Source organism: Phragmites australis, chromosome 11 (assembly GCF_958298935.1).
Source record: "Phragmites australis chromosome 11, lpPhrAust1.1, whole genome shotgun sequence".
Classification (NCBI taxonomy): domain Eukaryota; kingdom Viridiplantae; phylum Streptophyta; class Magnoliopsida; order Poales; family Poaceae; genus Phragmites; species Phragmites australis.
Genome location: NC_084931.1, coordinates 259784 through 279430, shown reverse-complemented (window position 1 = coordinate 279430; position 19647 = coordinate 259784). Strand labels below are relative to the sequence as shown.

The following is a 19647-nucleotide window of genomic DNA, read 5'->3' as shown; positions in this document are numbered from 1 at the left end:
TCTCTCTAATGGTGCTATTTTGATGAGACAATCTAACTAATTTATTATATATAAGTGGTCACAGTTAAAAAAAACTCACATCTAAATCGGTTTTCAAGAAACCAAAAAAGCTGAAGAAATCTCAAAGCACCGAAAAGTGCAGAGAGGAAACTAACAAGCATCTCCATCGTGCTACCTAACCAACGAACCTTAGGAGTTGCATCTAATAATAATAATAATAATAATAATAATAATGTGCATCGCCAGATCATTGGTACAGTTCATAAATATCTATCATCTGTTGGCAGCAGCGCTGGAGTTGTTGACTCCTGACCCATAGCCGCCGGAGTTGCTTTCCTCTTCCTATGGATCGATCGGAGTCTCCTCTCGATCTTGTTTGTAGTTCTTCCATTCAACCTTTGCTGCATCGTCGTCGGTCGTCCCTCTCACTCCACACAACAATTATTCAATATTATTATCATCGCTACTAGGGGTAATATAGTAGCAGCCGCAGTAGTATTCATCAATTATATATGAACGACACAGGGGAGCTAGCTTGCTTCATATATCTATATAAATGGACACGCTAACTAGCTAGTTCATTCTCGGGAAGCTTGCAAGCTAGCTCCATCAGACGACGATTTAATCGATCAGGAAGGAAGCTTGCTCGTCCAACTACGACTCAAACGATGGAGGCCATTCCTCTGCTGACCCCCTACAAGATGGGCCAGTTCGAGCTCTCTCACAGGTATGTATGCATGCATGCAGGCCATCACTTCACTGCTAGCTCATGATCGATCTCACGCTAGCTAGCTGCATCGCAATTAATGCAACGGAAACACACAGGGTGGTGCTGGCGCCGCTGACGAGGCAGCGTTCCTACGGCAACGTGCCGCAGCCGCACGCCGTCGTCTACTACTCGCAGCGCGCCACCAAGGGCGGCTTCATGATCACCGAGGCCACGGGGGTCTCCGACACGGCGCAGGGCTACACAGACACCCCCGGCGTCTGGACCTCCCAGCAGGTGGACGCCTGGAAGCCCATCGTCCAGGCCGTCCACGCCAAGGGCGCCGTCTTCTTCTGCCAGCTCTGGCACGTCGGCCGCGTCTCCACCAACGCGTTCCAGCCCAACGGGCAGGCGCCCATCTCCAGCACCGACCGGGCGGTGCCTCCCCAGGTGAGCAAAGATGGCCACGTCGAGGAGTTCTCCCCGCCTCGTAGGCTCGCCAAGGAGGAGATCCCCGGGATCGTCGACGACTTCCGGAAGGCCGCGCGCAACGCCATCGACGCCGGCTTCGACGGCGTGGAGATCCACGGCGCCAACGGTTACATCATCGAGCAGTTCCTCAAGGACAGCGCCAACGACCGCACCGACGAGTACGGCGGCAGCCTGGAGAACCGCTGCCGCTTCGCGCTCGAGGTCGTCGGAGCCGTCGTCGACGAAATCGGCGCGCACCGCGTGGGCGTGCGCCTGTCGCCGTTCACGGACTACATGGACTGCCACGACTCCGACCCGGAGGCCCTGGCGACGTACATGGTGCACAAGCTCAGCGACCTCAACGTGCTCTACTGCCACATGATCGAGCCGAGGATGGCGCTCGTGGATGGGCGGCGGCAGATCCCGCACCGGCTGCTGCCGTTCAGGAAGGCGTTCAAGGGCACGTTCATCGCCGCCGGCGGGTACGACAGGGCGGAAGGCAACAAGGTGGTCGACGAGGGGTACACGGACCTCGTCTCCTACGGTCGGCTGTTCCTGGCGAACCCGGACCTGCCAAACAGGTTCCAGCTGCCGGACGCGCCGCTCAACAAGTACGACCGCGCCACCTTCTACACCTCCGATCCCGTCGTCGGATACACCGACTACCCATTCCTCTCTCATGACTAGCTCTTATTAGTTATCTGCATGAATGCCTGCGCGCGCGCTTAATTTCATCCATCTTCCCGTCCATGGATGCATGCATCCTACGTACGTACTCTCTGGCTAGCTACTTCAATTCATTGTGTGTCTGCATGCATGCATGCTATATATATTGCCATGCCGTGATATGAAATCACTAGTAATAAAGGATTATCGGATTTGCTCTCCTACGTCTTCGTGCGGAAATAATTACTGAATATATATATATATATACACTGTATAAATATTATACGTCTAGGCTTAATACTCAGTGAACCATTTTTCTCCTGGTGCCAACCCAGCAAGCTATTTTTCTCCCGACGCCAACCACATGTATGGTCAAAGGCTGGTTAAAATAACCCCACCATCCCACCTACTCTCTCGTTCTAAGTTTTGAAGTAAATTTTCTCCTAAATGGTAACTCCGATTGCTGAAACACTTAAAGCATCTTACTTAAAAAAATATACTTAACAAAATTAGATCCATCATGGATATATTTTGACAAATTTTAAAATAATTATAACCATATATTGATTGCAACTACCTGTTACAACTATAGGTATAGAGCAGTTACAACTATATGCATATTGAGATTGTAACTTACTTATCCAAACTGACTGATTGTAATTAATTACGATCATATTGCAATCGGTAATATTGCAACTATATTGTTCAGCATGTTATAACTAGAGTGTATACTATATTGTAGCTAGTACACATTCGACAATACATGTTGTAGCTGGAATGTCTACCATATTGTAACTAGAATGTCTACCATGTTGTAATTAATACTCGATCGACAATGTTGCGACCATATTGTAATCGGTAATATTGTAACTATATTGTTCAATATGCTGTAACTAGAATATCTATCATATTGTAACTAGTTCAAACTCAATTACCATATTGTGTCAAATGTGATGACATCCTTGAAAACTTTGCATTCAACCCTTTGGATTGTGTGGCTCCAGAAAATATTCTAGATGATTTTGGTCTTGGGGTGAACTATTACATCCCAATAGAAATACTTGTTTTTTTGTTTTGCATTCGTTGAAGAAGGCAATAAGTTTTGGAATATCGTCTTCTTCTCTTTCTTGTATGAGAAACTCTGCTTTGCTACTGGTTGTAAAAAGTAAAGTGTTAGCACTGCAAATCTATTATAATAGTAACTGATGTTTAAATAAAATTGCAACTACAATGATAATCATGGTTTTCCTTCCCATGATGTATGATGATCACACGACTGAATGCGAAATAGAAAATAAGTGATCACAACGAAAAGGCCGGAGGACAATTTCTGCGAGATCTTGGTCCAATTATTGCTCTTGCATGTCCGCCTGTACAGGAAAAAAAGTTAAGCGTATCTTTGGTTTACAACTCCATTTCTTTTCCGATTACAAGGAAGAGCCAAATGCATCCACATCACTGCTCACGTATACCAGACGTACTCATACTAGCTAGCTAGCTGATTAATCATAGAAGAATAATAAAGATAAAAAAGATACAACTTGCAGTTTGACGCGTACATTTGCCTAGTTTAACATAAGAGGATTTTTACAGTACACTTAAATGAATGCATGCCGTCTATTTTTTTTCATCCGGTGGTTTAGATTAATTCAATAATACTCTATCGCCCATCAGTATCATAGGTATCATTAAAGAGTATCATATGTATCATAAGGGTAGGATTGGAAATTTTTTTTATGATAAACTTGTAAATTATATGTTTAATTAGGGAAAGTCAAAATGTTAGTTTATTTTTCAGATAAGCTTTCACTTATTCTGTTCATTTTATTTATTAGGGTTTCCACCCTCCGTCAGTCGGTCGATGATGGGTGGTGAAGGTCCGAAGTCCGGTCAGTCAATGACGTAGTTACCCCTAAGGGTATCAAGATAATTACAATAATATCTATTAAAATGGACAGTTGGATCATAATAATGATACTCTTCATAATTTAGTATTATAATATACTGTAAAGGTCCTCTAAAGCGGAACTCATTGCTCGTCGCCAAAGAAGATTCCAAAAGCATGTAATGTTTGAAGCATGCAGGTGATGTTTGCAAAATAATTGGTGATCCGCTGTCGGTGCACGCCATCGAGAAGCAAAGGCGGGCCAAAATAATGGAACAGAAAGAAAAAACGACACAGGAAAATCAAACCACCATCGATCTCCATCGACCTCCATGTATGTATATATAAACAAGGATGAGATGGGATGGGATGGGTGGATGCAACAACAGAAACAGAAGCAGAAGTAGAAGTAGAGTCGTCGCTCTCAGCTGAAGCAGAAGCAGAAGGAGAAGGAGAGGATGGGCAGCGTGGGCGTGGACGATGCGGAGGTGGAGGCGTTCCTGCAGCGGTGCGAGCCCTCCGCTGACGCCGCCTACGCGGAGCTCAAGGCCCTGCTCGGCAGCCTCCACGACCCAGCCACCAGGCGCGACGCGCGCCTCTTCCTCACCGCGCTCCGCCGCCGGTCCGACGACCACTCCAGCTCCGGCTGTTGCTTCTTCCGGCGCTACGGCTTCCGCATCCACGACCTGCTCCTGCATGGGCATGGCCTCCCCATCACCTTCCTCTCCGGCGCCGCTGCTTCATCCACTGCCGCAGGTACTAATAAACAGTAACAGCATGCATCTCCGCAGCTCACTTTCTTTAGGATATCATGCAAATTAACGTCCCGTAATCAGATCATCAACATCATGCAAATTAAATCAACGACGAAATCCTTCTACTTATTCTTCTTCTTCTTGAGATATATACATACAAGGGCAGTGATTGGAGTATATACTGTATGGACCTAGAATTGTCAACAAAAAGAAAGAAAGCTGTCTGTCTGTCTGTCCCATCAGCACAGCACAGACAGCTGCTCTTTATATACACATGGATCACGTATTTGTATCGAATATCAGGTCAACTCAAGTCTCTTTCCAATCTTTCTTCCTCCAATGCAAGGTGCTTTCGGTCCATGGCCCACGCCAGATTGCTTTTGATTTGCACGTCGTTTCATTTTGGATTTGACACACGTGTGATATTCCTTTTAAGTTTACCAATGCAAGGCTAAAAGAAGAACAAGACAGTCACACATCTCCATCGCTGAAAAAGAAATAAAGATAGCTACGTGTGGTCGACTTTTTTGTCGTTTTTCTTTACTTGATTTCTCATATCTATGCATATTGAACGGTCTGTTTTACATCAACTAGCTAAGTATTTATACGTTGTAACGAAAATATAAATATTAGATACAGTAACATCAAATATATTTAAGTATAAAGATATGGATGCATCATGTAAACGTCACAGTTGAAATCAAAGCCGTAGTTTGATTTTAGATTGGATAAAAAATAAATTATATATCAATTTTTCTCTTAACTTCTTTATTTATTTTTATTAGTAAAAATATCTTATATTCGTAGCCGGTAACGAGATATAGAGACTGAAAGATGAAGGTAGATATCAAAAGTGAGTAAATTATTTAAATTTTAAATTTTTTTATTATATAGAAAGAGAGTAACCGGGAGATGTGATATGATAACAAGCTCGTATTTTATACAGTAGAAATTAAAGAAAAAGATAACAGTGAGTGAGGCCATAATTAATCAATTCGCAGACCATATTATGATCACGGAATTTACCAGTTTACCCCTCCCCGTCGTCCACGCCGGAGTCAGGCCCGCCATTTGATTCCACCTCCGCAGTCTCTCCTCCGGCGCTCGCGGGCCTTCCACTCGAACCATCTCACAACCTTCCCTCGTCTCCGTCGCATCGCAAATGGCGGCCCAAGACGAGGACGTCTATGCCTTCCTGGCGGACTGCGCCGCGTCGGGCGACGCGGCGTACGGCGCCGCCAAGGCCGTGCTCGAACGCCTCCACGCCCCCGCCACCCGCCCCGCCGCCCGCCGCCTCCTCGGGGCCGTGCGCCGACGCTTTGCCGCCGCCAAAGAGGACTGCTTCCGCACCTTCCACTTCCGCATCCACGACGTCCAGCTCGATCCGCACATCCAAGGTCGGTCGCTCCCCTTAACATCCTGCGTCCACGCATCATCTCTCACCGCGCGGATTTGTCTGGGGTTTATGCGTTCCGAAACCTAGATGAACCCCTCTTGCTATTTCATCACCCATCACTGGGTTCTGCGATCTTCTTTTGACACAAATCTTGCGCCAATGTCGCCTTTTATATTTATATTTTCACAGTCTATCACCGGTAATCTGTTGCTAAAATCTTACCATACTTCCGGTAGCTGTTAATTGCTGTGGTTATTGGTCACGAACACACCAGAGTGGCCCAATGTGTCGTCAAACGCAAACGATTTGATTACAAAAGAAAATGAGCTACAGTACTATAGTATGACAATGATCTTGTTGCTTCTGACACCCGCCGGATCTTTGGGAATCCGGATTGCCTGTGATTGTGCCAACTACCAACCATGTGTAATACTGTTGTAAGCATCTTGTGTTGCTCGACGGATTTATTTGTATACTTCTGGATTTAGTTTCGGTTCCCATGTTGCTTGTCCAGGAAACGATCCGTCTTGGTTGTTGAATTTCTTAGACTCTCTGTTTGCCTTTTATAGAGAAAAAAGGCAAGTGCTTTCTTGATCTGACTGCCAGATTTATGACATTATCTTTTACCCTTGCTTCCCAATTTCCCACAATAAAATATGACCCCTGGTGCAAGGCATGCCTTGTGAGGATGTCTGATCGCGAACACGTTCTTTACAAATTTCTTAAAGATATTTGATCTATTGCAGTTGACACTTGTCAATGCCCAGATGAGTGCCTCTAGGCAGTTCTTCTGCATAATCTTGACATTTTGTGAGAATGGAAGGATCCTGGCCTGCTTATTATCACAAGGGGGAAAAAGCATAGCGTACAAGCCTGGAGTACCTATCAACTTCTACTTGTCATCCTATGAGAAAAACAGGACATAGGAGCGCCATGCCTTTACTAGTTTACTTGCATCAGATTTAGACGGGAGTCTTGCATTCGAGCAACTAAACTTACTAGCACCTTTCATCATCCAGAGTTCATGATCTGGCATGAGTTCTCTAGTTGTCATTTGGGTGTATAAACTGCTGTCTTTCGTTGGCCCAGTGATAAAAGCTTCCAGTTCACTAGTACATTAACTTTATCACGTATCTATCACCTGGTTTTCTCTTAAAAGTTTTATAAACTGCTTCTAGGTTTCCAACAAAGAAAGAAGCTGACGATGATGGATATACCAAGCATTTTCATTCCTGAAGATTGGTCCTTCACTTTCTACGAGGGCCTCAATCGTCATCCAGATTCCATTTTCAGGGATAAGACAGTAGCAGAGCTGGGATGTGGCAATGGTTGGATATCCATTGCTCTTGCAGAAAAGTGGTGCCCTTCGAAGGTTGTCATCTCTTGTCCTGTGGACATTTTATCGTATCCTTAATTCCTCATTGTTATAGAAGTATAATCTTACGGCACTTGGACATTTGTTCATGTCTCAAGATACATAACACGAGGGTCTAACTTGCTTAGTGCTCCGGAGAAAGCACCACACACTGAGTGTAATGCTTCCACTTCTTCTTCTTTTTTTTTGAGGGAGTGCTTCCGTGGTTTGAGTAGTAAATTAGTTTAATAGCATGTTTTCTTACTAGAACCCCCTTCTATCTTGAATCTAACTTTACTTGCTGAGTGCTCAAACCATGCTGGATTCGTCCTATTTATCTGGGCTACCAATGTTTTTCAGAATCCAAGCTAAGCATTGTTATTTCTTTGAAGGTCTATGGTCTGGATATAAACCCCAGAGCTGTGAAGATTGCATGGATAAACCTGTACTTGAATGCACTAGATGATGATGGTGTCCCAATCTATGACGGGGAGGGGAAAACATTGCTCGACAGAGTTGAATTCCATGAATCAGATCTCCTTTCTTACTGTAGAAACAACAACATAGAGCTTGATCGCATTGTTGGATGCATACCACAGGTACAGCAGCTGTTCCTATGTTTGGTGAAAGGTAATTACTGTAATCCAAAGTTGAAGGAAACACTTACACTCTCAAAATATCTGTGTTTCAGATTCTTAATCCAAATCCAGAGGCAATGTCAAAGATTATAACTGAAAATTCAAGTGAAGAATTCTTGTACTCCTTGAGTAACTACTGTGCCCTTCAGGTCAGTTGAAGGATTTCTTACATATGTTCAGCACACATTCAAAATGCACAGATATGCATGAAACTTAAGCCCTGCAGTTTACTAATGGTGATATGTCTTCAAGTTATTTCCATTTTCCTGAGCTGGAGTTAAGTTTCACAAGTAAATCTATTTCTGAACGGTTCCTTGATATAGCTACATTTTTTCTTGTGTCTGTTTAAACAATTGACCCCCAAAACACCAAGTTAAATAAAGTGTATATGAAATTTATTGATAGAAGAATAGTGAGTAGCGACGACGGTGGTTTGGTAATCAACTGCAAAGAGGTTATTTATTCAACTCGTGGTCCCAAAATCATGCAAGTTGTATCTCTTATAATGACTTTGGATTTTTATTTAATCTTCTATCCTAGGAGCATTTGGCACTGTTTTCTGAACAGGTTAGAAAAAAAATGTTGCACATACTGTTACTCAAGTTAATACTTATTACAACGGCTGCTCGAACTATTCTGATATCCTTTTTCCATTTGTTACGTTTGTGACCTTGTTGCATATATTACTGCATCCAGGGTTTTGTCGAGGACCAGTTTGGCCTTGGGTTGATTGCTCGGGCAGTTGAAGAAGGTATAGCTGTCATAAAGCCTTTGGGTATTATGGTATTCAACATGGGAGGTCGACCAGGACAAGGTGTCTGTGAACGTCTATTTCAACGCCGAGGATTTCGCATCACAAAGCTCTGGCAAACAAAAATTATGCAGGTACTCAGGCTGTGACAGATTGGAGATATATTCCATCTCAGCAATTTGTCTTGGTTTGGTCAGTAATATGTAATTTGAGTTACGCAATAGGTTTTAGTAGGGCCTTGAGTACTCATGTACTAGTTGATACTCTTACATTGCACCGCTATTCTTGTTCAGCATCATTACCAATTAATTGATTTGTTTTCAGGCTGCTGACACAGATATTTCAGCTTTAGTTGAGATTGAGAAAAATAGCAGACATCGTTTTGAGTTCTTCATGGATCTTGTTGGGGATCAGCCTATCTGCGCTCGCACAGCCTGGGCATATATGCAATCTGGTGGCCGCATTTCACATGCTTTGTCTGTGTATAGCTGTCAACTTCGCCAGCCCAACCAGGTTACTTTGTGTTCTCTAATGATTTCTAAAAGCAATAATGTAACAACAGAAATAGTACTAATTAGAGAATTTTCAGGTGAAGAAAATATTTGAATTTCTTAAAGATGGATTCCATGAAGTCAGCAGTTCTCTTGATTTATCCTTTGACGACGATTCTGTTGCTGACGAAAAAATTCCCTTCCTAGCATACCTAGCTAGTTTTTTGAAAGAGAATAAATCTAATCCTTGTGAGCCACCAGCTGGATGTCTAAACTTTCGGAAGCTTGTTGCTGGATTTATGAAGAGCTATCACCACATTCCTCTAACTCCTGATGTAAGACTTAGTCCCTATTGCCTTAAAATCTACTGATTCTATGCTTGTTTTTCTTTTTTTCTTTTTTTCTGATCAGAGATTATATGCTTCTTCTTACTTATGATTCACGTGATGCCCATCTTTTTTTCTGGTTCGCTAGAATGTTGTTGTGTTCCCTTCTCGTGCTGTGGCAATAGAAAATGCCCTTCGATTGTTCTCACCAGCGCTTGCAATTGTTGATGAACACTTGACCAGACACTTGCCCAAGCAATGGTTAACATCTCTAGCAATTGAGGTACCTTGCTTTCTTTCTATCTGTGTGTAAGATAATGGATCTGGATGTTCCCAGTTCCCCAACACATACATTTTTTTTAATGAAATTTCAGGGAAGAGCAGATTGTAACCGTGCTGAAGACACAGTCACTGTAATTGAGGCACCACGCCAATCAGATTTACTGATTGAATTGATCAGGAAGCTGAAGCCTCAGGTTGTTGTTACCGGCATGGCTCAGTTTGAGGCTATCACTAGTGCTGCTTTTGAGAACTTACTGAGCGTAACAAAAGAAGTTGGTTCCCGGTTATTCCTAGATATTTCAGAGCATTTGGAGTTGTCTAGCCTGCCAAGCTCTAATGGTGTGTTGAAATATCTTGCCGGAAAAATCCTACCTTCCCATGCAGCTATACTGTGCGGTTTAGTAAAGAATCAGGTGCCTACAACTTTACCAAGCAATTTAGTTTCATGGGTGCACTTGATTACCATGCTATCGTCAATCAGCCTGAAACTGTGTTTGAACTTTCTTCTGCATCATTACTTCTACATTAGAAGTAAAGTCTATAGTTCCATTTGTATGTGCTTTATCTGATTCTGGATTACACTTGCAGGTTTATTCTGATCTTGAAGTTGCTTTTGCCATATCTGAAGATGCAGCTGTATATAGAGCATTGTCACAAACTATTGAGCTATTGGAGGGGCATATTTCTCTGATCAGCCAGCACTATTATGGTTGCCTTTTCCATGAGCTTCTGGCATTTCAAATTGCTGACCGGCATCCACAGCAAGAGGTAAACATGGCTTACCTCCTCCAACTCTCGTACTCGGTCATAACCCATCCTCACCGTAATTTCTACGTTCAATATTTTTTTTGTTTCATAATATTTAATGAACATTCCCCTTAGCATAAGTCAGATAGCCCACATATATTTGCTCAGTTAGGTACTACCTACTCAAAATGAACAGCTAAATGTATTAGTAGGATGCTTGATTGTGCCTTTTCATTGTGAGTAAAGTAATGATGCACCCAGAAACCCATGGAACATTTTGTGACCCTTAATGGTATACTTTTATTTGATGCCTTTTTTCCCTCGCTATTTTCCAGAGACAACTTGCAGAAGTGATACCTCAGAAGATGATAGGATTTTCTAATTCAGCTATGTCTACCCTAAAGGCCGCTGAATTTTTCGTTCCTGATTCAAATGAATCCAGTGTCATTCATATGGATTTAGATCGTAGCTTCCTGCCAGTACCTTCTGCAGTGAACGCCTCTGTTTTTGAAAGTTTTGTCAGGCAAAACATCTCTGACTCTGAAACCGATGTCCGTTCCAGCATTCAACAGCTGGTGAAAGATAGCTATGGTTTCCCGGCAGATGGTTGCTCTGAAATTATCTATGGCAACACCTCTCTTGCACTCTTCAACAAGCTTGTTCTTTGTTGCATGCAAGAACAGGGCACCTTGCTTTTCCCGTTGGGCACCAATGGCCATTATATCTCTGCAGCAAAGTTTGTGAACGCAGGCACCTTGACTATTCCAACACATTTTGGGTCAGGTTTCAAGATTGAACCAAAGGTTCTAGCTGACACTCTTAAGAATGTATCTCGGCCATGGGTGTGCATTTCTGGCCCCACAATCAACCCTACTGGTTTTCTTTACAGTAACAATGATATTCAAGAGCTCCTCTGTGTCTGCGCTGAATATGGAGCTAGGGTAGTGATAGATACCTCCTTCTCTGGTCTGGAGTACCAAACTGATGGCTGGAGTCAGTGGAATTTGGAAGGATGTCTTTCTGCTATGAAATGTTCAAAGCCGTCATTCTCTGTAGTCCTGCTGGGAGAGCTTTCCTTTGAGCTGACTGCAGCAGGCCATGACTTTGGGTTTCTGATTTTGAGCGACTCATCTTTGGTTGACACATTTTACAGTTTCCCAAGCTTGAGTCAGCCTCACAGCACATTGAAGTACACTTTCAAAAAGCTACTGGGCCTTAAGAATCAGAAGGATCAGCATTTCTCCAATCTCATGGCGGAGCAGAAGGAGGAACTGATGAATCGTGCCAACCACTTGATAAAGGTTAGTTTCTCTTACATTCTGGACACTTAGGCTGACATCAGTAGCCTGAGGTGCCCTTGGCGGCTCCAAAAACAGATTTTACCCGAGTTGTTACACTAGAATGATCTGACTGCAACTTTAGACATTTCTTGCACATGACTAGAGTAGTGACTATGAACTGAATTTTGTTATGTTTTCCAGCCATGTTTGACATTTTCTCTGTGCTATTTTCTTTCTCTACAATGAACAGACACTGCAGAGCTGTGGCTGGGACGTTGCCAGTGGTTGTGGCGGTATCTCAATGCTGGCGAAACCGAGTGCCTACATTGGGAAGCCCTTCAAAGTTGACAGTTTTGAGGGCAAGCTGGATGGCTGCAACATTAGGGAAGCCATTCTCAGAGCCACTGGCCTGTGCATAAACAGCAGCTCCTGGACCGGGATACGCGACTACTGCCGGTTCAGCTTTGCTCTGGAGAGCGGCGAATTCGAGCGGGCAATGGGATGCATAACTCGGTTCAAGGAGTTGGTTCTTGGAAGCAATGCTCAAGCCCAGATGAACGGTAACTGATCCATTGCTTCCATCATCACCGTGGAAAGAAACCAGAATTCTCCCGAGGAGATCCATCCATCCATCCATTGTTTGAAAACCTTATATTAGTGCTATGAAATAAGTGATATTGTTGAGGAAAAATATATAAAGGAATAACAGTAGCAAGAAATGCCTGCTGTGGTTTACTGGTAGCGTGCACGTTCATTGTTGAGGTTCCTCCTGGTATGCTATCTTGTCACTGCATTCTCCTCTCTTTAATGGAAGGCACCTTGTAATACATCGCGTGCGAGTGTGTGGCGGCAGAAGCAGTTGCATGACGATGCAAATTATCAACGGTTCATGATCCCTTTCCTTTTCTGTTGCGTGACAAAGCCCAATTACACTTATCGTTTAAGTAACGCTTAAAGCCTGCTCATCTGTGAGGCGGCCCTGTATAGGTACAGTATATCTTTTACATTTTTTTATCATTTTATGTAAAAGAGTTAAGCTGTATATGCTAAATTTGGAGTGCAAGGTTTATAAACTAGTCCTAAACTATCTAAGTATACTAAATTCACCACACCAGAATATTTGAACCACATATGTTAAAATTAGAAACACTAATAGGCTCAAATATTACATTCTCCCCCCCCCCTCCCTCAAGGCTGACGCCTTCGACAGCTTGCCACGTACACGATAGATAAATACACACGATCTCTTCTTGATGTTACGATCATGTCATGTCCTCTTCACGGGCTAATACGCATACACTCGTGCAGCGGGAGTTAGTTTTGAATACCATCTGTAACACACACGCGTTCAAAATTCACTTACAACACAACCCACCCCACAGGTGGAACCGCATACGCATAGCATACGCGTACAGAGGTTAAAAAGATTAACCCCTGTACGCTCCATGTGAATTCCGAAGGAGGTTCCTTGTGTATTGATTTGTTTCCTTGTTACTGACTAGCCTCCTTATTGCCATCAAATCATACCCGAGTTCGTTGAATTGCCAGGTTAGATTTTCTTTCGAAAACTCATCCAATCCACACCTGAGATATTGAGCTGTTTTTTTCCCTTTCTTGCCACGATTTATATCGTGCCCCTGAGGCACCGGTTATATGCAATAGCGTCCATGTCTGATGAATAAAACATCCAAATACTACCATGTCAGTTTTATACAACACCAAGTCACCAAGATATGCTTCGGAGCAATAGCCATTATATGGGCTAAATAGATGTAGCAGACGACGCACCAATCTGACAGTAAACTTTAAGTTGTCTAGATTTATACAAACATGTGATTTCTCATGCATCTAAGTTACACCTTCTATTTCTTCTTGAAGCTTCAATTGTTTTCTTTTTCCATTCATTCAAAGTTGTGAAGTGCTGGGTTGAATTATCTGGATATTCTCTTTCCTCTGTCTTTGGCGGAAACCATTGTCAGCTGAAACTGATGAGTACCTTGTAACTGCGTGTAACTAACTGATCACTCTGCCTGCTGAAGTATTGGAAACCTGGGCATCAAGGAAGCACAACTGGGCCTAGAGGTCGAATTGATGGATGGGATGCTGTTGGTGGGAGAGAAGATGTTCAATTCAACAGGGAAGGGAATGATTGTTGGCTCGCCTTTCGTCATGTGTGCTTCTTAGGACCTGGAGCTTAGCTTTGCAGATTCATTCTTTCTTGGGCAAACATTAGAAAAGCTAGAGGGAGGGAGGCTAGAGCATCAGCAATTCAGCATGTGTGTTTCAGTTTAAGTGGGCCGGGCCGGGCCGGGCCCAGAGGAGGAGGAGGAGGAGGAGGAGGAAGAAACAACAAAGGAAGGAGGCAAACCCTACCCACCACCCCTCCCCTCCCCTTCTCTTCTCTTGGCTTCGCCGCCGCCCAACCCTCGTCGCTTTCTCTGTCTCCACGCCATGGCGGCCTCCCCCGCTCTCCTCTTCCCTTCCTCCTCCTCCTCCTCCTCGCCGGCGTCGGCGCGGGTGGAGGCGGTGGTGCTCTTCAACATCTGCGACAGCTACGTGCGCCGCCCGGACCAGGCGGACCGCGTCATCGGCACCCTCCTCGGCTCCCTCCTCCCCGACGGCACCGTACACGTCCGCAACTCCTACGTCGTCCCCCACAGCGAGTCCGCTGACCAGGTTTCACCCTCTCCACTCATCTCCTCGCTTTCGATCTGCCGTCATCTCCGCCCCATTCTCATTCTCATGGATTGCATTCCATCTCTTTGGTGTGTAGGTCGCAATCGACATCGAGTACCACCATAACATGTACGCCTCGCACCAGAAGGTCAACCCCAAGGAAGTCATCGTCGGATGGTAATTAAGCACCACCGATTCTCCCCACTTCTTCTTTATCTGTTTCCTCGATATACACGTATGCCACTGACCTTGCTCCTCTTCTTGTTACCTCCATCCATCACCCATTATATGGTTGCGCAAAATTACGCCTTTTTTTTTTCAAACTCCATTTATTTACAATTACAACAGATGTGTTCTCTTTAATTCCTCTGCGCATAGGTATTTCTTGGGTCCCGATTCAGTTTGAGTTGATGAAGTAACCAAATTGTATCTACTGCACCGCCCACATCTTGATGCTATGGTTCTATTTTGAGAACAATCCTGATAGCAGCTACAACTATCTCATGTTTATTGCACCGCTGGCAGAATCACTGTACATGAATGGTTCCGTCTTGCACGCAAAATTCATGCACGCACTTGGTGTGGTGGAGCTATTTTTCAGTGTCTGTTCGGTTTGATAGCACCGAATGCACATTAACTGTCACTTAAAAGTCGCATTACAAATTCACTTGAAAGTCCCTACGAACCCACCCAATTAGTTTTCCACCCTCTTTGATACTATCCATCTATCTGTATGCAGGTTCTCGACTGGCTTTGGTGTTTCAGGCGGCAGTACACTTATCCACGACTTCTATTCAAGGGAAGTACAAAACCCCATTCATCTTACAGTTGACACTGGCTTCACTAGGGGAGAGGCTTCCGTCAAAGCCTATATCTCATCCAACCTGTCCCTCGGAGATAGGCACCTCGCTGCACAATTTCAGGAAATTCCTCTGGATCTGAGGATGATTGAGGCAGAAAAAGCTGGATGTATGTGTCACTTTTCTGATTGCTAATCCGTCACATGCTATATTTAACTTGTTTTGTTTTACTGGATGCGAACTTTGAAGAACTGAAACTCTATAATGAATATATAAATCGCTTAGAATAATGAACGAACTACATTGAATGAATCCGTAAACTCTACTAGCAGTAACTTTGAAGTATTTGCACTGTTGAATTCATCTACGCTCCTTTGTATCGATCTAATTAGTGGAGGCTAGCAATGCTATGGAGCTAAATACCTGCTGCTGGAGGAAAATTCATTTTGCAGTTGTATTAATTACTAGTTTCATCAGTTTGTTGAATTTCTCATAAATAGTCGCAGTGGTTGCTTGACATTAATGTCTCTGTAACAATCTTAATTTTGAAGAAAAACCTTTCAAACTTTCTTAGACCTTATTGCTTTTGTAACAGTTGAGATCCTGAAATCTACAATGGTGGAGAAGCTTCCCAATGATCTGGAAGGAATGGAGTCTTCAATGGAAAAGCTCTACATTCTTATTGATGAGATCTACAAATATGTCGATGATGTTGTGGTAAGAAATTTTCTTGCAAAATTTCCCCATTTCTTTTGTTTGGATCGTGATGTTAAATATATTTCCGTATCACATTGTAGGAAGGACGTGTGGCACCTGACAACAGAATTGGGAGGTTCATTGCTGACTCAGTTGCTTCAATGCCCAAATTGTCTCCGGCTGCTTTTGATAAGCTTTTCAATGACAAGATTCAGGTAAATATTTCTGCCTATTGATGCATCGGCTAGTAAAAGATGGCCACCTTGCTTTGTTTGCTAATCAGTTAATAATAACAAACTCTACAGGATAACCTTGCGCTGGTATACCTATCAAGCATCACAAGGACACAGATCAGCATAGCCGAGAAGTTGAACACTGCTGCTCAAGTCCTGTAATTTCGCTGGGTTGATTACCTCGTGCTATTTGTGATGTTTTGCATCTCTGCCCAATCGAAACATCTGGATCATTGGCAGAAATGCATTTTTGTACTTGTTAAATGAGATCTAAAGAAAAGAGTTTGTTGTGGTGAGATCCCATAATATTAGTAGCGCGAAAGGCCGAGACGTGTCTGTTGGGTTAATGTTATGCTTCTAGTCGAATATTTGTAGTGCTTGATTTTGTGTAGCAACACAGCAAATGGTGGCGTAAATTGTCTTGATTTCCTTTTTTTGCCCGAGGAGGAACCCAATGTGAAACAATGATCAGGTTTGCTCTACAACCGCGTCATTTGGAGCTGTAGTTTTGATGCTTGTGTGCTACATCTGCTTTGGAGTTCCCGACTTGTGGTTTAGCGTATTTTGTTGACGGTCCGGATAGAGTGTAGTACCCTGAACTTTTTGCTGGATTATATGTAGATGTCAGCAACGTGAGCCAGGTAGGGTGTTGGGATTTGCGCATTCCAGTATGCTCTGTAAATACGTAATTATACTAACAATGTACACAGGCATGCAGTTCCAATATACTATCAATGGCTCAAACAAACCGTCTCAACAAATCCAATATACTATCACATATAAATGTTGAATATGTATCTGCAAATTGTTAATTTAGATTTCAGAAATTGTTGTCAGGTTTTACAAAATGTTGAGGGTGTCCACTAGTTGCGCATGGCCTCTGATACATTTGCGATAAGTTGTTTGCATCTCTGTTTCCATAGCAGACTTTCATAGAAAGAACACTAGTAGATATTGCACCATGAACAACAAATTTATTGAGTAATATCTACTGGCAAGGAACAACATATTTATTAATTACTAGTTACGTACCCATACATTGTAACGGGAGAAAAAGAAAAATCTACGAGATAAAATAGTTGACGGGCCAAACACATGTATTGCAATAAAACAAGATAACATAAAATTGATTGATACATAAATTCCAACCATGTATAGAAGCAATTCAGATCGTATATGCAGACTGAACTTCACACTTTCTTCGGTGCAAAAGTAGAGTTAAAAAATAAATTTGTATCAGGGATAAAGAGCACACTGCACACGTAGTAGCACCTACAAGAATAAAGACCACACATATGTTGGAGAGTGAAAAACATAATCTAAATTGATTAGAATTTCAGTAGAAAAGAACAACATAATCAGGTTATATGGAGAACGAAAATTCAGGATGCCTCTTATATGGCTCAATATGAACAGCTCTCATTAAGATGGGTTTAGGTTTTAGACTCACTGATCTAAACAAACCGTAAAGAAATTGGAGGGTTTCTCCAAAACAAACCATACTGCACATTGGATCTAATACTAACTCCCTCACTTTCCAGTAACCTCATCAGATCTAATACTAACTCCCTCATTTTCATTGTTGGTATTTGTTGGCGCAAGAGATCGTATTGCGCTAATAAGTATGACATGAGTTTCTTCTAAGGAGGAGACTCAAGCTTGAAGACGAAGTTTGAGACAAAGGGATACCGAAAATGTATTGATAGTCGAAAAGATTGATCTAGAGAGAGTATCACTATATGTCTTTATGTTTGTGTGTATCTGTCCTTCCCCCAGATGACCATAGCCCCTCATTTATAGGATTGTATGTAGCTTGGTGTATAAGTTATCACCATGTACAAATATCTAAGATCTGATCGAATTACATGATCTTATCTTAGATAACTACTTTTAACCCTACATAAAAGATAATATCTACCATAACGACTATTACGGTACAAGCAACCCTGGGGATGAGCTGGTACCATTGCGGCCTAGCGTCGCATTGCTAGGGTTGTCATGATGACCTCAATTGCACTGGAGTGTCAGGATAAGCTCCACTTGCACCGACATTAATTGCCCGTCACTTCGTGTCAGGTCCGTTGCAGGGGGTGTCCTTTCTTTCCCGATATTATCTCCGAAAATCTACTGCATCTTCGAGCTTCGAGAAGGCCACATAGGCACCAGAGGGGAGGGCCCAAAAGCGGTCCACAGTCTCCGGAGGTCAGGCCTTCGGCTGAGAGTCCGAAGACCTTAGGCTCCGGAGGGACCTTTGATAGCGATATGTAACCATTGTCCACAGGTTGGTCTATTTTCCCAATAGTAATAATCAAAGATACCTTTGAAAGAAGGGAACATAAGATGGCACCACAACAACAGGTGTGGTATTGAGTGGTTGCTGAGAGCCAGCCTGCAAAATATAAGAGATGCGAAGTCAACATAGAAATAAACGATAGCAAAATAATAGGGCATAAATTTGTCACATAATACATGGTACTTCAAAAAATGGAAAATGTAACAAACACACCCAAAAAATAAAGTATTAACAAAATGGTGCAAGTAGGATATCTAGGTTAGCCAAAAGCACAAAGAAAATAATGCATCTTCAAGTCCTGCTTGAGTACTCATTTGACTCATATTGTATCATAAGATAATATAACAGATCTATTTAGGAACTTCACTCTAAATGTCAGTCTCGACTACTAACTCTCATATGTTTCCAAATAAATGGTGGATTATCAACCAATACCCTGTGAAGTAAGCAAATGTGACGCAAGAAACTAATTCGACCCATTCGATAACCGTGAGTTCCTTATAAATCTAGATTAACACGCATCAGCATTTACTTGCCCAAAGTTTAGTGATCTAAATCAAAACACAAGAACCAAAACCCTCTAGTAATACGAGAGACACTTACATTAGGCCCAGCAATCCTATGCGAATGACCGTTAACTCTTAACTGCCCATTCTTCCGGTCATAGGATGAGGCATCCTTATCCCCCTTGCCCCTCTCATCACCATCCTTCCCATTCGCATCAACATCCTCAAACCTCTGGCGCTCCCACCTGGGTTTCTCCTCCTTGGGTGGAGGCGGGTCCACGGAAACCTTGGCCCGCTTGCCCCCTTCACGGTCGGCCTCGTCACTCCCGCTGCTGTCGTGGCCCTTCTGCGTCCGCGATGACAGCGGCTCACGGTTGGCATAGTCGCAGCGCTCAACGGACCCCTGCGAGCGGCTCGATGAGTGGTCCCGCTTCACCGGGGGGGGGGGGGGACTCCCACGGCAACAAGGAAGCCGGTTGCGGAGATGGTCGTCGTCATCCCCGCCGTCACGATTGTGGTGGTGGCGGTGGCAGTTTTCCTCCCGGTCGTGGGAGCGGTGGTGGCTGTCGTCGTCGCGGGTGCGGTGGGAGGAGCGGTGGCGGTCCATGGCTTGGGGGAGGGGAGGGGATTAGGGTTTGTGTTGAGTTTTGGAAGTGGGAAGGAGAGAGAAGGATGGAGGATCTGTGGTCGTGTGC

General features: G+C 43.4%; 4 protein-coding genes across 5 annotated transcripts; 3 read left to right on the top strand and 1 right to left on the bottom strand.

The window, feature by feature from the left end:
- The first annotated feature begins 562 nt into the window (after positions 1-562).
- On the top strand, positions 563-2067 carry LOC133884660 (putative 12-oxophytodienoate reductase 5). Its single transcript, XM_062324156.1, has 2 exons — positions 563-727; positions 826-2067. The coding sequence occupies exons 1-2, from the start codon at positions 669-671 to the stop codon at positions 1862-1864; spliced, it is 1098 nt and encodes a 365-aa protein (XP_062180140.1). The 5' UTR covers positions 563-668; the 3' UTR covers positions 1865-2067.
- A 1968-nt stretch (positions 2068-4035) lies between these two features.
- On the top strand, positions 4036-12575 carry LOC133884659 (methionine S-methyltransferase). 2 transcript variants are annotated; one of them, XM_062324154.1, is made up of 12 exons: positions 4036-4484; positions 7058-7251; positions 7626-7832; positions 7925-8020; positions 8568-8756; positions 8947-9135; positions 9212-9448; positions 9588-9722; positions 9814-10134; positions 10310-10489; positions 10804-11769; positions 11999-12575. In XM_062324154.1, the coding sequence occupies exons 1-12, from the start codon at positions 4187-4189 to the stop codon at positions 12314-12316; spliced, it is 3330 nt and encodes a 1109-aa protein (XP_062180138.1). In that variant the 5' UTR covers positions 4036-4186; the 3' UTR covers positions 12317-12575. The 2 variants fall into 2 exon arrangements, with proteins under 2 accessions (XP_062180138.1, XP_062180139.1); XM_062324155.1 differs by lacking the exon at positions 4036-4484 and adding an exon at positions 5484-5880.
- A 1500-nt stretch (positions 12576-14075) lies between these two features.
- On the top strand, positions 14076-16662 carry LOC133884658 (eukaryotic translation initiation factor 3 subunit F-like). The gene is made up of 6 exons (XM_062324153.1): positions 14076-14424; positions 14522-14601; positions 15164-15393; positions 15820-15941; positions 16022-16135; positions 16226-16662. The coding sequence occupies exons 1-6, from the start codon at positions 14200-14202 to the stop codon at positions 16313-16315; spliced, it is 861 nt and encodes a 286-aa protein (XP_062180137.1). The 5' UTR covers positions 14076-14199; the 3' UTR covers positions 16316-16662.
- Positions 16663-18461: 1799 nt separating this feature from the next.
- On the bottom strand, positions 18462-19559 carry LOC133884966 (pre-mRNA-splicing factor cwc25-like). Its single transcript, XM_062324585.1, has 2 exons — positions 19050-19559; positions 18462-18542 (listed from the first exon to the last, which is right to left on the bottom strand). Exons 1-2 carry the CDS (start codon positions 19557-19559, stop codon positions 18462-18464), a joined length of 591 nt encoding a protein of 196 aa, XP_062180569.1.
- Between the last annotated feature and the right edge of the window lie 88 nt (positions 19560-19647).

Bases quoted from the DNA above. Each gene is read 5' to 3' on its own strand.
- LOC133884658 (XM_062324153.1), top strand. From the start codon at position 14,200: ATGGCGGCCTCCCCCGCTCTCCTCTTCCCTTCCTCCTCCTCCTCCTCC. The intron at 15,942-16,021 runs GTAAGAAATTTT...ATCACATTGTAG, and splicing joins AATATGTCGATGATGTTGTG to GAAGGACGTGTGGCACCTGA. The intron at 16,136-16,225 runs GTAAATATTTCT...CAAACTCTACAG, and splicing joins TTTTCAATGACAAGATTCAG to GATAACCTTGCGCTGGTATA.
- LOC133884660 (XM_062324156.1), top strand. From the start codon at position 669: ATGGAGGCCATTCCTCTGCTGACCCCCTACAAGATGGGCCAGTTCGAG. The intron at 728-825 runs GTATGTATGCAT...GGAAACACACAG, and splicing joins CAGTTCGAGCTCTCTCACAG to GGTGGTGCTGGCGCCGCTGA.
- LOC133884659 (XM_062324154.1), top strand. From the start codon at position 4,187: ATGGGCAGCGTGGGCGTGGACGATGCGGAGGTGGAGGCGTTCCTGCAG. The intron at 4,485-7,057 runs GTACTAATAAAC...AACTGCTTCTAG, and splicing joins TGCTTCATCCACTGCCGCAG to GTTTCCAACAAAGAAAGAAG. The intron at 7,833-7,924 runs GTACAGCAGCTG...TCTGTGTTTCAG, and splicing joins TTGTTGGATGCATACCACAG to ATTCTTAATCCAAATCCAGA.
- LOC133884966 (XM_062324585.1), bottom strand. From the start codon at position 19,559: ATGGACCGCCACCGCTCCTCCCACCGCACCCGCGACGACGACAGCCAC. The intron at 18,543-19,049 runs GTAAGTGTCTCT...TATATTTTGCAG, and splicing joins ATAGGATTGCTGGGCCTAAT to GCTGGCTCTCAGCAACCACT.